The sequence below is a fragment of the Toxotes jaculatrix genome, chromosome 7, assembly GCF_017976425.1.
Source record: "Toxotes jaculatrix isolate fToxJac2 chromosome 7, fToxJac2.pri, whole genome shotgun sequence".
Taxonomy (NCBI): Eukaryota; Metazoa; Chordata; class Actinopteri; family Toxotidae; genus Toxotes; species Toxotes jaculatrix.
The window spans coordinates 18,372,998-18,389,085 of record NC_054400.1 but is presented as its reverse complement, the minus strand read 5'-3'; the positions used below and the strand labels follow the sequence as shown (position 1 = coordinate 18,389,085).

The 16,088-nt window shown below is 40.7% G+C and overlaps 1 protein-coding gene across 1 annotated transcript in view; it reads right to left on the bottom strand.

Moving 5' to 3' along the window:
* The window catches only part of bin3 (bridging integrator 3), a 28,285-nt gene that overhangs the window by 8,262 nt on the left and 3,935 nt on the right, over positions 1-16,088 (bottom strand). Inside the window, exons 2-6 of the mRNA XM_041041585.1 lie at positions 14,226-14,274; positions 13,047-13,087; positions 8,265-8,326; positions 6,455-6,591; positions 1,859-1,899 (exon numbers count right to left, since the gene is read on the bottom strand). Of these exons, the coding sequence (XP_040897519.1) occupies positions 1,859-1,899; positions 6,455-6,591; positions 8,265-8,326; positions 13,047-13,087; positions 14,226-14,274 (330 nt within the window). The remainder of the gene's footprint in view (positions 1-1,858; positions 1,900-6,454; positions 6,592-8,264; positions 8,327-13,046; positions 13,088-14,225; positions 14,275-16,088) is intronic.

The window sequence follows — 16,088 nt, the reverse complement described above, 5'->3', positions numbered from 1 at the left end:
CCGTCGGCTCCAGGCCTCACAACCTGCTCCAGGGGCAGGGTCTTCCTCTGATTGAGAGGGGTGAAGGTGACTTGTCCAGTCACAGCTCAACCCGGGGCAGAGGTCTCAAAACAGGCTTGACTTCTGTCTCACCCAAAAGAGCAACGGAGCAGAAAGGGCTAGGTTAGGAGGCCTAGATAACATAAATTCCTCCATGCCCACGCACTCCCCTCCTCTCACACAAACACAGTGATGTCATTCAGTGACCCCGCTGAGTGGATGAAATTCACGTCTGGGCCTGAGAGAGAGAAACAGACACGTAGGGGGAGGGGGGCTGCTTCTTTTTCATGTGTTCACTGCACATTTTACCACACTAAGTATTAAGGATGGGTGCCAAAATTTTAAATAGTAATCACACATGGACACTTCAATCACGTACCAAATGAACACACTTATAAACACACACACACACACACACACCCCATTCAAGGGTCTTCCATTAACATTAACATTCTTTTTTTAATTTTCTTAACAATGACACAAGATCACCAATAGAGTATTTTGAGACTAAGTAAATGAAAAATATTCATTAGTGAAGGACTAATGGAATCTTAATGGAAGCTTTGAAGTATAGTAGCTTTTGTGTCTCAGTTTTCTATGTAAGACACTTTGATAGACTAATAACTAATAGTGCTGTGTTTTTAAGGAGGGAAAAAGTTAATGATGAGGTCAGTTTAGCTTGGCTTTAAAACTCGTTTATGAACTTACTTGCTCTGCTCTATTTCAGAATCATGTAAATACCTAACTTTATGGTCTAAAATACCATCTTTGTGAAACCGAGCCCCCCTCTAAAATCTGGGTTGGTGTTTGTGTATCTGCATGTATGTTTGTGCGAGCATGTGCACTGTCCTGAGACAGTTCTCCTCCTCAACCAATCCACGGCTCTGGGCCCAGGAAGCTGGGCCCTTTGCCATTTTCTGAGCCTGCCCACACGTCCGCCTGCCGCCCACCAGGAAGAGGAAATTAGAACCATTCCATCCTGTCATTTCTCCGCCACCAGAGCACACGAGGAAGAGAGGGCTTAACACACACTCACACAGACAGACACTGACCCAACCTATTCATGTTTTACAGAGGAATTGCTTCATATTGGTTACTTTAAAAAAATGATAAGTTTAAGAGGGGAGGAATTCAACATTAACTTGCAATAGAAACACATGCACACGCTCTCTTACAAAGCATATGTTTAATCCCCGGGGAGGAGTCAAGCGGAGGAAGCAAAGCCTTAACAAGCGCTCCGGAAGCCGGGTGGGATAGTCCAACCACTCCCTTCAGTACCTCTGCTTTGCATGTGTGTGTGCAGTGTGTGTGTATGTGTGCGCGCACACGCTTAAAGAATGGAATAGCACTCACTGCCTATTCAAATGGGGGCGAGTATTAGGAATGAGAACCAAATAAACTTTCTTCCAGACACACTACCACCACCACAGCAGCACCACTCACTCCATAGTGCATTTTTACAATCTGTATTACTACACTGCAGGCCTTCCTGTGGTCATGCACACCAGCTGTACTTTCCGCCCTACTAGTGTGACTAGCACAGCAAGGTCGGGTCGCTGGACTTAATTTGCCCCGAGCCTGTATTTACCACATCAGGAACATTATGTCACAAAGCTGAACTAAACTGCCTTGACAACACTTTCCTGTGATTTTGCAATGCATCTAAATTGTCCTATGTGAATAATGTCACTGTTCTGCTAGGCCAAACAAATGTTAAACTTATTGACAGCAACCATTTGTCTTTGGTCATACAGAGACCATTTAAAGCCAACTTTTAAAATACAGTAGTACAGAATGAGAAATCAAGATGGACACTTACTTTTTCAGAGGGTCGATAACGGTCTTCTGGATCTGGTTGACCTGTAACAAAAAGAACACTTGTTAATGTAAGCAATAAGCACCTCTATATTAAAGAAGTAACATTATGAATTGTTATTCACTGTCAAATTGAATTACATCAAATTTAAACTCAGGACAAAACAGCTTCTACACCTCTCGCTCATTAGCTGCAAAGTAATGGCACTGCACAAACATCAACAATTGTGTATATTTCAAACGGAGCACTCAAGAAAAATAAGGGAGGGGGGGGGGCTTGCAAAGAAACTTTCATGACGTTGACTCTTTTATTGTACACAAGCCCTGAGGAGAAACCCCTGAATATTCATTGAGCTTGCGATACAAAAGGATGGAACTGTCAGGGGACGGACATGAAAGCAAAGCCCAACTGATTTCAAATCCTGTGGAGGGTGGGCTGCCTTACAAGATGAAAGTTCTTTGCAAACAAACATTTTAACAATAACAGTTTATATTTTCCTGCATTCTCCTTCTGGTTGCCAGAACCGACAGGGGAGGGAAGGAGGGGAAGGGGGGTGTTAAATGGAAGTAAACGAACATCTCATCTTGAAGCCTCCAGCCCCGGCACCAAGTCTCATTGACAGAAGTTGGCGCACAATTAATAAAGTTTCCAGCGTAATTTACATTGCAGATTCAAAATGACTTTTACTACTAGATCTCCTAGCATAACGGAACACTGAGAGCAGCGGAGGAGAATTTAAAGCAGCGAGATGTGAAGTGACAGCTGCATGAGAACAGTGAGCAGCTCCACTAATCATATGTTCACTCGCTATTGGAAGGACAGTCAATCACACAACAACAAGGAAGCAAGATCGCAGCTGTGCTTTGTAAAAATGCCCTGACCATCGATGAGAACATACAGCAACACTCACTGCTTCACACGGGCAGATTTCCAAGTACAAAATGGTTGATTGTGGTTTGAGGGAAAACAGAGAACCAATAACAAATAAGTACATGGGAATTCACATTTTCTTTGTTTTACATATTCACACCCCCCCCACAACCCCCCCCTCCCCAACTTGAGCTGCGCCGCTGCTTCTAAGGTGAGAGCATGCAGCGAGGAGGGAGAACAACAGCGGCAGATTTGCTTAAGCATGCTGGTGCCCTCTACCCTCTGCCCCTTCCCACAGAGAGGGGGGGGGGTGGGGGGTGGGAGCTATTCCTTGGAGGCCCTGCAGAGCCTGAGGCCGGCGCTCAAGCAGCAGTCTCCATCAGTGAGTCACGGGGCAGAGGCCATCCCGGCACACAGGCCTCCCAAAAATACACACAGATCGCAGAGGAAATCAATATCCCTCCAAACGGAGCATCCTCTACTGTGCTGCCGCCATCTACACTGGGGCTCAGCTTCGGCAGCAGTGTGCCGGCGGGGCTGTGCGCCCTCCTCAGCCCCAGAAATAAACACACAGACCTGGGCCACTGCTGCCTTCATTATCCCTGCACGTTTTATCTGCTGGCTCTCTCACTTGCGAGCCCTGCGGCAGAACATCTCGTCTCAACACGGAGAAGAGCAAAGGGTGGATGCTTTTGTGTCTGTTTTGCTGGAGCAATAGGGTTTGCTGTCGGTGCCGTCAGAATCAACAGTCAGCTTGAAGGGAGATGCTGGAGTAGTGTTCGAGTGAGCCGTGCTGGATTTTAAACACCTAGCAAACCTGAGGTGATATTCCACATAGCAGACTGACCAAAAAGTGCTAACACTCACTATTTTGCCTTTAGCTCACTTTTAGCCACTCTACAAAAGGAAGCCACACAGCCCAGCCCAAACCTGGAACTCAACATTGTGTTGAAGCAAGGATTTTTATTTAGTAAGACTGAAAGAAGTGCACAGAAAATCAGGTGTGACCTAGCTGTCAAAATCCACTCTGGATCAAAGTGTGTTAAAAAAAAATACAACCACGTCAATACAGTTGGTGACTGTTGTCCTCCACGAGTGAGAAACTGTGCTGGGATCAAAGTGCCTGCCTGAATCACTGTCAAACACATCCCAGTCACAGAGCCAAACAGGAAAACTACACACCACGGTGCCAGAAAATGAATCCACTACTATACACTATAGAGACAACTTCTGTCTTTTGCAACTAGAAACCGATTAAAATGGGAAAATACAAAATCACATTAAAATAAAAGATGACTGAGTTGATGAGGGTGTTGTGGAGAAACTGAAATTAGATAAAAGTTACAGTTTTAGCCAGGAGGGAAAAGGAAAGGACTTTGATGCTGAAAGAGTCAACCTTCAAACTATGATCTTCAAATGATGTGGAAAGGAGGAGGTAGATTTAAAGCACCCAGCAATCCATACAGTCAAGTGTGCATGGCAGTACTGGTAAAAAATTTTCTTCAGTTCTGAATTCAAAGACAGTGAAAATGGAAAAAAAGCAAATTTGATATTGTATAAAATCTGAAGAATGTAAAACTTGCTCTATCCTGAAAACAGTCAAACTGGCAGGAGTGCTCTCCTGGGCACTCGACCAAGCCAAGTCCTGGAACATACGCACCCGGGGTCACAAACCCACACGCTCAGTCCAACCCACATTCTACTTTGTCTGGTCACTCAAAATGGCTCCTGTAAAATTTGATGAGCTGTGAGCAAAGCCAGTCTGCAAGACTGGTATGTTAAAGATGAAGAAGAAAGGAAAGAAACAAAAGTGACTTCTCCAGTATAGTTGCTTAGACGTTTAGTATATTTTATATTCAATACAGTGATCTTCCTAGTCTGAGTGACATTTGAGTCTGTTCATATCAAAGCAGAAAGAAAGTTCTTGACAGGGCATTACGCCTAAAACACAAATACAGTATTCAACTTACTTTGTGATGAGGCTGATTCACCAACTCGCACTTCTTAGACTGACAATATGCTCATTTCAAAAGAGGACTTCAAAACACTTCTGTGCTGAGCTTGAGTTTTAGCATGGACACTGCTTCACTCACATATCTTGGGGAACAGGTTATGGTTTGATTTTCTGTGGAAACTGAGTCCAGGTCATGAAGTTTCACAGAAAATATAAATCAACTCTCTTCAGCCTAATATGCACATTTCCAGATGGTGTGCCATTTCTGAGATACTACACTACAATTTTACCATAAAATAAAAAAAATAAAAAAATCCTTTTTTTTTTTTTTTTTTTTTTTTTTTTTAACAAAGGTATTCATTTTCTTCACCTTGTTAAAATTGTTGTTGTGGAAAAGGTTATGAAATCATTCTGGTTCACAACAGAACGTGAAACGAAAGGGGAATATTTTAAGGCAACAAATGTGAAAAGCCCAGAACACCTAACAGCAGGGCAATGAGTCAAGAAAACACAGATGGAAAAAAGTCAATCGGTATATGCCTTAGTGTGATCTCCTGTGTTCTCTCCTGTATTTTTTCCCTCTTTAAACGTCTACCCTTCACAGTGTAGTGCCTTGAGGATGCACACATGTGGTGCCACTATGATTCACATTATAACTACCTGTGGCAATGATTCTAATCAAAAACTGAAGTGCACTCGGCAAATAATCTGAAGAGGCCTGACAGCCAAAGAAAAGATCTTCACAAAGTACAGCTATGAGAGAGCGCGGGCAAGAGTATGCTGTATTGCTTACAGTTGTGTAAAGAAATGTCTGCATATCTACGCTTGCCCCTTAGGAAAAAACATACAATGGTAAAAAGCACAAACATCGCAAGAAACACTCCAAATCAATAAATACTTTAAATATCAAAATACACAAAAAGTGCAACAAGAGGAAACAGAGGTGAAGGATGTGATGGACCACATTTTATGGATGGCAATGTCAGTTTGGCTCTGCCTGTCAAACTGTCAGAAAGTCTGTTGGCATGGTCTCAAACTTTGGCGATTCCCTGCTTGTTCTTTCATCAAGTGTTAGTCACAAAAATGTAATACTGCAGGAGAGATTTGAGAGGTGTTGCTGATTGCAGCTGCTCTTCTAACAATATACTTGTTACGGCAACCTTTCAAGATTATATGGTGTGAACCATCAGTTTAAAACATCAGTGTAAACCATCAGTTTAAAAAGCGTTGAGCTGAAGCCAAATGTTTGTTTCAATTCGTAATGCAACCAATACAATAGACTTGTTCACTGCACAGGCTGTGAACAGTTACTTCTGTGGATTTTGTGGTAGGGCATATTTTCCTGTTGAGAAAAGGCCTTTCCATTGTATGAGTTATTTTAGACACCAGTGAGTCACAAATGCATCAATTTTCACAGCTGATAACCAGTAGCTTGAGCTTATAGAGGATGATCCCACAGATGCTTTTCAAAAACAGCAGAAGGAAAGACATACGGATAGTTTTTAGTCCACAGGCTGCACAATATTGACAAACATGAAAACATGCATTTTCAACAAAAACCCGTCTAGCTTCCTACTATGTACAGTGGGGTCCAAAGGTCTGAGACCACTATCCCATTCACTTGAATGGGACAGTGGTGTCCCATTATGTTTTAGGATATATACTTCCCCCAACACCAACCTAATATGAATGGCAAGTTCTAAGAAAACAAAAAAGAGAGTGAAAGAGTGAGATGGTGCACAATAAGTGTGGAAGACTATGGGAACAAATCTGACCTTCTCCTGGTTGAAGGAGTCCATCCTTCTCATGGCTGTATCTAAGGCAGTCATGGACTCCAGGAAGGCCTGGTCCTGCTCACACAGAGGGTTACTCAGCAGGTCGGCAGAGATCTTTACCGCTGCTTTGGACATGGCTGGAAGACACACACACACACACAAAGCAGAGGATACCATTACAACTTTGTTAAATAACTTTGAGGAAAGACCATCATGTAGATTACAACCCATTTAAATGGTTATTGAAAATGTCCTCATCTACACATTCTAATCCAATTCAAAGCCATATTTTTTTCTCTTTTTAAAACCATGGGGCCAATTTCTGTGGATTACACTAAGGCTTTTAGCGTTTCATCAGTACATGTGTTTGTATGTGGTAGGGTCTTGAAAAGTGAGCTTTTGGGAAAGAAATAAAGAGCAAAAGTAGAATGGCACTGTGCTGCCCCCATTGTAAAAATCTGAGGGGGTGGTGGGGCTGCCTGCCGTGTTGAATATTCACCAGAGCACCAAGAATCTTTGCAATGTTTCTACACTGACAGCACCAATTACTGTTAATCTGCACTCATGCCACTTTGTTTAGACACAGAGCACATATCAGATTATGGCTTCACTGTCAAAATAAATGATCTGCACTGGGGAGACACAAGCTGACAGGAGGAGGCTGTGGTGAAAATGGGCTTCATGGAGATCTGGAACCGCCACTGGTGTCTTTTCACACTCCCTTGGGATTCTCTCAAGACCAATTTTCAACCAATCAATTACTGCGTCGTGGTGTTTCTGCATCTCTTTTTTTTGACAAGTAACAAATTGCTTGTTTTGACCTCACCTGACATGACTGAGAGACACGTTGATTATAAGGTCATGAAAATCAAAAGGTGACCTGAGGGTAGTGATTTTCTTATTTTTATTAGCAGAGTGCAAATAAGTGAAACTCGTGTCTGTTGTAATCGCTTGGACCTGAGAAAAGATGAAACAATTTCTCAGTATGAACAGCACAGTTATCCCTGCCACTTTCTTACTTGGCCTAATTGAAACTGTAAACAGGAGCAACCCTTCAAAGATATTATCATCCCTCACCAGCCAATTGTCAGCGAGTTCAATAGAGTTTAGCATATCACCACCCTTTACTTGATAAATAATGGCTGATATAGAAAGAAGTGTATTAAATGTAGTGCTGACACACAGAGTAGGTCCAGCTCTTTGTTTGGTAGCAGTTGGTGGAGATGGGACCTGTGCGACAGATGGAATCCATTAACGATAATGAGGGCCTGACAGCTATGACACTTTGATGATGCATCCATATTCCAGAGCACAAAGGAGAGGAAATGAAGAAGCCTCTCGCTCCTCCATCCGTCCCCGCTCCTCCACCCCCACAACTGACTACTTACCACAGGCCATGTCTACTGCTACTTCCCAAACACACAACTCCAAAACCAACAAATAAGCAAATAAAAAGTAGAGTAAACATGATTTCTGTGGCCGACAAACGCATGAATAAATGAAGGCAGAGATGCTAGACAAAGAGAGCCCTAACTGAACATTGCACAAAAAGATACACTCATAAATCCAAAACACACACACTATGATAGCCTAGAAAAACCTATAAAAGAAGATTAAGGCGGAGGCTTGCACTCTCTCGTCTCATTTGTCAAGTTGTTCGGAGAGCTGACGCACCACCAAATAAACCGAGGCAACCAGACGTCTTTCTAGCCCTGAAAAAAACCTGCCAAGCAACATCAAGTATGCTGGTGAACAAGTGGAGATCAATGGCACACCAGGCTTTAACACACAGGCCTGTGACAGAACACACCTAAATCAGCCTCAGTGCTTTTCTTCATGTCCTTGTGAAGCTTTTTCGTCTGATCCTCGAGCCTGTAGGACAAGAAGAAGAATAATTATCAGCCAGCTTCTGGGCTTGTAACACAGTAAAGCATCAGTAATACCGATAACAATGGGAAATGTGAACTGAAATCTATAACAAACAATGGCATCAGTCAGAAACAGAATAGGAAAAAAATCATGTGAAAAAGAAGACCATGTCCACACCATATCGGCATTTAATAATAATCTATATATAATTCATCATCTATGCCATTCACTGAAGACATGTTGACATGGACAAAGAAAGCACCAAACCAAAAAACCCAGGAAAGGAAATTAGTATATAAAAACATGGTTCAAGAAGGAATTACACATTTCATTGATTCCACATAAAATGTTATTATAACATCTGTTAGCTAATTAACAATACAGGGAATCCTTCTTGTCGCTGTCAACTACATTTGCGCTCAAAAGCATTAATGTCTTCAATCATTCCACTGCACATATTCCATTGATGGGTGTTAAAAATGGCAATTACCAGACTATGGAGGCTGAAAACACATGCCATTCATTATATCAATTAAGGCAAATGAGGGGTTTAGAATCTCCCCTGAGACTGCTTTCATATCACTTCTCCTGGTTTGTTGAAAAAAAGGAATGTGGCGGGGTTTCATTTCCATCATTGCTTTGAGGGATTATATTAACTGGGAAGACAATAGCTGTATAATCCCATAGGATTTCTGGTGGGGGCACTATGGCCACTGGCCACAAGATGTAAAGACACTGGTAACACACAACCAAAAATGGAAGTAAGTTGCCTGAAAATACAGAGTTTGGGCAGTTTTGATTGTTCAGCAGAGCGGCTGAGAAACAAACACTTAGCAGGCTACTCCAGCATTCCCACAGGTGCATGGACCAATGTCACTGTTCTCTGCTGTCCTGACACTGGCTTTTAAACAATGTTAAACCAAAGGAGTACGGATTCAAAAGAATAATGCACCTCAAATTTACCATTGCTCATTATTATAACACCAGCAATTTCTGAATCACATACAGAAAAGCTGCAACAGAACCATTTCAGACATGTCAGTGTCATTTCAGAAAAAGGTACTTGGTGAGTTACTCCAGAGCAACTCATAACAACAGTGGTAAAAAATAAAAAATAGCCTAACAATTTGTGGTATTGACCCACATGAGATTGCACTCTAACAGCTTTGATTTTAGATTGTAAACTGTTAATGCAATTTCACTTATTTGTTTTTGTTTCCATAATAAACTGCTTGTAGACTTTGAGGATGTATGGGTAAATAAATATAATCAATTATTCTCTATCATAACTTGTTCTCAGCATGCTTTTGTTTTCCTTGACGTTTTTTAGGATTTTATACTGAATCGCCACAGACCAGATGGAGGTTGTTCTAAAAATGTCATTTGCAGTAAATGATGTAACTTCATCCCTTATTGTTCATGCCACAGGAAAAAAAAAATTCTGTCAGAACAATCTCCACAGTAACTTCTCGTCTCCCTGTAACTGGTTCTCATATGCCCTTTCAGTCTTCCTCTAATCAAAATATACACTTATATTTCAGATATTTAGAAACAGGCAGTTCTTGTTGCAGCAGATGCTACTCATATTATAGTCAATATTATCAGCAATACTTCAGGCAGGATTTAGTTAGTATCTAATAATTAGAGGGCCTCCTCCTCTTTTCGTAATGTTTGACCACTAAATACATTTTCAGTGTGCATGTAGTCCAGGACAATGGATGTGCTGTGAAGAGTTCAGAACAGTTTTTCTGTTTTGTTTAGAAAGAGACAATATTTCCATGCAGCTATCATATTACAGTTCTGTTCTGAATCATACCTGCAACTGGAAAATTGCTTCTGACATTGTTCTAAACATCTGGAAATACGGATATGTGGTCAGTTTTTATCATTTCTGTCTCTGTGATGGCAGCAAGCAGAAGCAGTTGAGAAATCATACCACATAACTTTACCTAGACTTTGTTTTGAATGCAGTTCTGAATACCAGTGGAATTAATGGAGGGCATCATGTAAAACAAACTGAAACTAAAATAGTGTCTTGTAAATTGGCTGACACAATTAACACTTGAGAGTAATGAAAGGAGGCAAATGTGAGATGAGGAAAATAACAGTATAACAGTAAAACCCTGCCAGTCATGGAGTCATCGTTTTTTGCAGGATAGTGGGTGAAAGCATCTCACTATGTAAACAAACTAGCGTGCTCTGAGACCAATGCCTGTACACTCAAGATGTATTCTCGTAGATCTTGTTTGTGCATGTGAAACCCATGTTCCAGATAGTACCTCCCACTCCAAAATGTGTTGCACAATGCTGTTGCATCTTCCCTTCTCTGTCAGCACTCACAGTGAGAGCGCCATTCTGGATAAGTGCCAGGTGAGCCTGGAGTCTCTTTCCAAAAGGTGCTAATAGAGCAGCCTAGTGGAACAGCTGCTGCTCCCTGCTCCAGTGCCCCAATGTTGGGCCTGTGCAGCCACAATCATCTGTCCATGTCGCCTATTGAAAACTGGAAAGACACTACTGCATTTTATATGGCTTTCACAAACCCTTTGTATGACACTAGATAATGAACAGGCAGTCAACCACATCTGACTGCTCACACCAGACTCTTCCTTTTGGGTAAATACCTGGTTACTGTCATTCACACAAGAAGAAGATGTACACTATAGTAAATCACTGCAAAAACCAAAACATGTTTACAAGTACAGTTCAGTACATTTAATTTGACCACTGCATTATTTACGCTAGAAATTCAACCTGGCAAGAATTTTAAGTGACACTGTGACATTAGTTTGTTTTTAACAACAAACTTAACCCTGTGAGACCTGAACTATGAAAGAATGGTCAGAAAATTCTAATTTTTCAAATATGAACTCTTTATTTGTCCCTTTGACAAAATGTAAAAAAAAAATAATTAAAAAAATAAATTCTAATTATATTTTTTGTTTGTATCACACATGTCAAAACATTTGGAAAAGTGAGGGGGGTCCACCAGGAGTCAGTATACGAGCATAAGAGTTCATCTAAAAGGGTTAAATGCAAAGTTTATGCTTGATGGTGATGCAATGAGTCCCAGAAATGTGGGTATCATATATGATACGTACGGGCTCACAGGGTTAAGGGTTTCTTATAAAAAATGTTAATGTATGTTATGTGATTATGTAAAGAAAAATGTGCTGCAGTGCACATGGCCATTATCCTTGATTTAGATTCAATATTATCAATACCAAAAGCTTATAAGTGAAAATTACACGAGATGTCAGAATGCAAAAGCGGGCATCGTGGTTTAGGCCTACCACGCACACTTAGGCCACAGACAGACCATGATGTGTTGATATGGATCTCTAGGGTGTAGAACCTCAGTGTCTGTACATGTCTGCTGCTCTGACTCATCTATAAGGTCTATTGGCACCACACCTTCCTGATAAAGGGCTCTCCTACTCAACAAAACCTGAGAGGAAAATGGTGCTCCCACTCATTCTGCAGAACCCTCAGGGAGTTTCTATAACCTATGCCTCACAGAAAGAGAAGCCTGGATATACTGAGGTTTTAGGCCTTGGGTTCTTAGGTTCTCTGACACCCTCTCACCTTTATTTCACGGGAACACTGATATTGTGTTACTCAATTCAAAGTAGGCTCGTTGGGCAACAGCCATCGACTGCTGATATATTTCATACTGAGGATCTTAAGTCTCCAGTAAAAAGCTTTGAGAACGACTACGTGTTCAAACTAATGACATAGGTGGGACATTAAAGTTTGTCTGAATATTTAAATATTAATGATGTATGTACAGAAAATGTCATAACATTATAACTTAAGCTTAAATCTAGGTTTATCAGAGGTTGAGGGGAATATCTCATGAGAAGAAAGCTCTTTTTCCCAGTTTCTAATTTCAGACTCCACCATAGCTAAAATGTGGGTCCTTTCACAGTTCAGTGTTGAGAAAAAAATAAGTGACCAAGCACAGCAGGGTTTGGTGAATTGTGTGGGACAAAGAAACTGTGCTGTACAATGAGGAGCATGATTCGTGTGAGTTTCTCAGAGTGCTTTGTCAACACGTAAAGCCAAAATACCTACAAGTTAGGTAAAATTGTATAATAATTGTATAACACACAACAACAACCACCAACAACCAACAATTTTGGATCAACATGCATGCATTTGTGAAAAGATCTCCTACTGTTTTCTGAGTTTTAGCATCTTGTCTGACTACAAAATGTACGATAACTGATATACATTTTACAATAAATAATAAAAACACTTATATCAGTACTTTATCTTACATTAATTAACAATAGCATACAAGGAGAAATTTTCTCACATACACCCCACATTGGACTTAGCACAGCAGCAGGCTGGTCAATACCGATCACAGTAAAAGTTACAGAAAGCTATTATACTGTAAATTCATTTTTCTTTAATAACGCTTTCCACTGGACTGTTGCTCTTGTTTCATTTTATCTCTAAATAAGCTGAGAATTAAATGTTGATGAATTTTTCATACTGGCACAAGGAGACCTCTGAGAAAAAATTCAAATGCATTATGTGGGCACAGATATGGTGTAGGAGAAATCACCTTTCACCAAACTGAAGGCACCAAACACACACATTGCAACACACACAAAGAAAGTTTTTTAGTTAATTACAAAACATGTAATAGTAGTAGTAGTTTCATATTAAGTGTAGTAATCATCTGCCTTACAAATCTTGGTTTAAAACGCAAACTTACTTTTGGAGTTTGTCATATTCACGTTCAAAGTCTCTTTCAACCTGAAAAAAGAAGGCAATTCATGTAAAATTTTGTAATTTCATTATTTATCATGTTTATTTTATTTGTTTAATCACAGAAAATTATTAATCACACAAGACATGAAGACAGAATAATCATACCACCCTTTCTGACCACAAAGCCTGAAGATTTACTAGTTCCAGGAGCCAGTCAGTCAGTAACTAATTTGGGGACAAATTTTCTGTATATATTTCCACATTATCTGAAGGATGATCAGACAAATGAAAATGGATAAAAAAAAAAAAGGTACTCACATATTTAAAGATGTAACACATATCAGCCACAACCACTGTGTGTTTGTAGACTAAATGAATTCTGCATATAAGCTGTTGCAGTCTCAAGACTTACATTTGACCACACAACCATCTTCAAAACTAGTATTGGTACTTGAGAAATTGCTGGGTCATGTATATTTTCTCAGGGACTTTTTGGGAGCATAAACAATAACCGGGGAACTATAGCTGGAGATGACTTCCAGTGGTTGAAAAGCAGGTGAAAAACATCAAGTTCCCAGGGTGAACAAGGGCTAAAACAGCTTGTCCAACCACGTCTCTAAAACATGTCAAGCGGGTTACAGAGGCCTCATGGGTTCCTGTCTTGTGGTTCTGTGGGCTCCTGGATTTAAACACAGAGGCCAAAACACAGAGGGAGGCGGTTGACACTTTGTCACTAGTGGATCATCTAACTGGGCAGCCTCTAACCCACTCCCTGGTTTTTGCTTAGGATGGCACAGGAAGCTGGAAACCCAGGCTCACTGTGACTGCCGGGCCACAGACCCATTACAGTGGAAGTGGTTTTCTCCAGCAAGGAGAACGCCCACTCACTGTCACTTCAAGGTAACCACCGCTGCCCCCTTTAATGGCTCAGACAAATTGGCAACCAATAAGTCTTTTGACTGTGGCACTCTGATGATATTATTCAAACTACTATTCATGTTGCATGTACCATTTGTGAAGCTTAACAACTGAAGCTAAACCTTTACAAAAACACATTTTTTAAACAAATGCTCCCTTAAAGCAAGTTTTTTTTTTTTTATATACATACACTTGTTTGGATTTGCTGCTCTACATCTTTCTGAGTGATGAGTGAATTAAGTGTACATTTGGTCTGGTGACTTACAGTTTTAGAGACAATCTGCTTCTTAGGTTGTCCAATCTTGAAGGGAATCCTGAAACACAAAAGAAATGGCAGGTGACATAAGCAACTGGCAAATGACTACATAAAAGGTGAAATTACTTAATTCTCAGATAGTCATGGGTTGCATAATGTCTGACCAGAGGTGGGTCCAGGCCCTAAGGTGAACAAACAACTCTCAGATCCCTGACACAGATAACATGAAACTGTTAATTCTTACTTCTGTCATGAATGCAGTCAAAGCCACGTACACTAACTTCACATCATTACTGAAAACATCTGGCACCCATTGCAAGCGGATATCACTAAACAGAAGGTTGTCCCTTCTTCTCTATGTGGCTTTCCTCCCTGACCCTGGTTGGCAATCAAACACAGATGCACTTGTTTATACTACATATCAAGAAAATAATATTTCAGTGTCAGACGGGGCCCGATAATATATAATCAAAAAAGTACAACCAGGACACTGACTTCCCTGTAAAAGATCAACACCAAAACATGTCATGAGGTTTAGTGTAGCTGCAGTAGTTGCACCTAATTTTCAGAATGAAACACAAACTTTTCCTCACTCTTGAAAGAAAAACACACTATAGTTTTGGTAAAAGAAAAAGAAACCTGTTCCCTCTTAGTTAAAACACAATCTTTTATCCCCATTTCAAACCCTTGCCTATGCCTTAATAAGTTGCTACCGAGCATCAGAGTGCCTTGAGAAACCATGAGACAGAAAACACTGCCTTGCCAATGTGCTTGGCTGTACGCTGTCATTGATGTGGCACTAATGGCCTGAAATCTAAGCTATATGATGGACGGTTGCCGCTGACAGGCAGGGTGAGGCAGCAGCTGCGTCAAAAGAAAGGTGTGTAGAATAATGAGATGGAAAAGAGAGGGTGTGATGTATGTGATCGTTGTGCAACCAGGGAATGCTACTGATGTGTGTGGAAGATCCTTTTGATAGCAGCTCAATCCCAAAACTCAACATGGTCAAAAAAAAGCAGGATTAATCTAGTAAAAAAAAAAAAAAAAGACAGAAACAAACAAGGAAAAAAATAAAAACAAAAACAAAAAAAACAGGTTTCACTAGTTGCTCAGATATCAAGATTTCCTTTGATATGCTGGCTCTGTTGATTCCGTCTTTTAAGTTGTATAAAGTATCGCTGGTCTTGTCCTTGTTTTCAAAGTAGATCTGGATACAAACTTTAGTCATTCGAATCTGAACTGATTACAAATGCCTAAAACGGTTTTGTTACTTTTGGCTCAGGAAAGTAGTTTCACCCACTGTGTCATCATCTGGGTGAGCCAGCACGGAAAATAACGACAGACCTTACTCAGCTCCATCTAACATGACTCACCTTTCTGTGATGACCTGATTAGCACACTATAACGTCACATTAAATACAATACGTAAGTACACATCAGCCTTTGAAATTGCAAAGGATTCCTTTTCCAAAACACAAGAGCAGCCTCATTTAATAGATAATTCACAGGACGCAAGCTTAAGCTGTGCTCTCCCAAAGCTAAAACAAGGAGAACCAGCCTCACACAATCAGGCTACGTCTTGCAAGAGAAGTCGTCACCAGGACATTTAAGTCTGAATACAGCCACCTAAGAATCAGTTCAGCCTGGTCAGATGTGTACCAACCAATCACAAAAAGTTCATGACTTGCCTGCTTTAACACTTGTATCTCACGTTGAGTACATATCCCATTAACCCTTTCAGTCAGTGTGGGTGAACACCTACTCCTCATGATCACTGTTCCTATTGCTAACGCAATATTCCAGTGTTTACCCACATCATTTTCCAGTGATTGTGAATGATGAAACCACAGCTTAGGTAGAAATTACAAATCC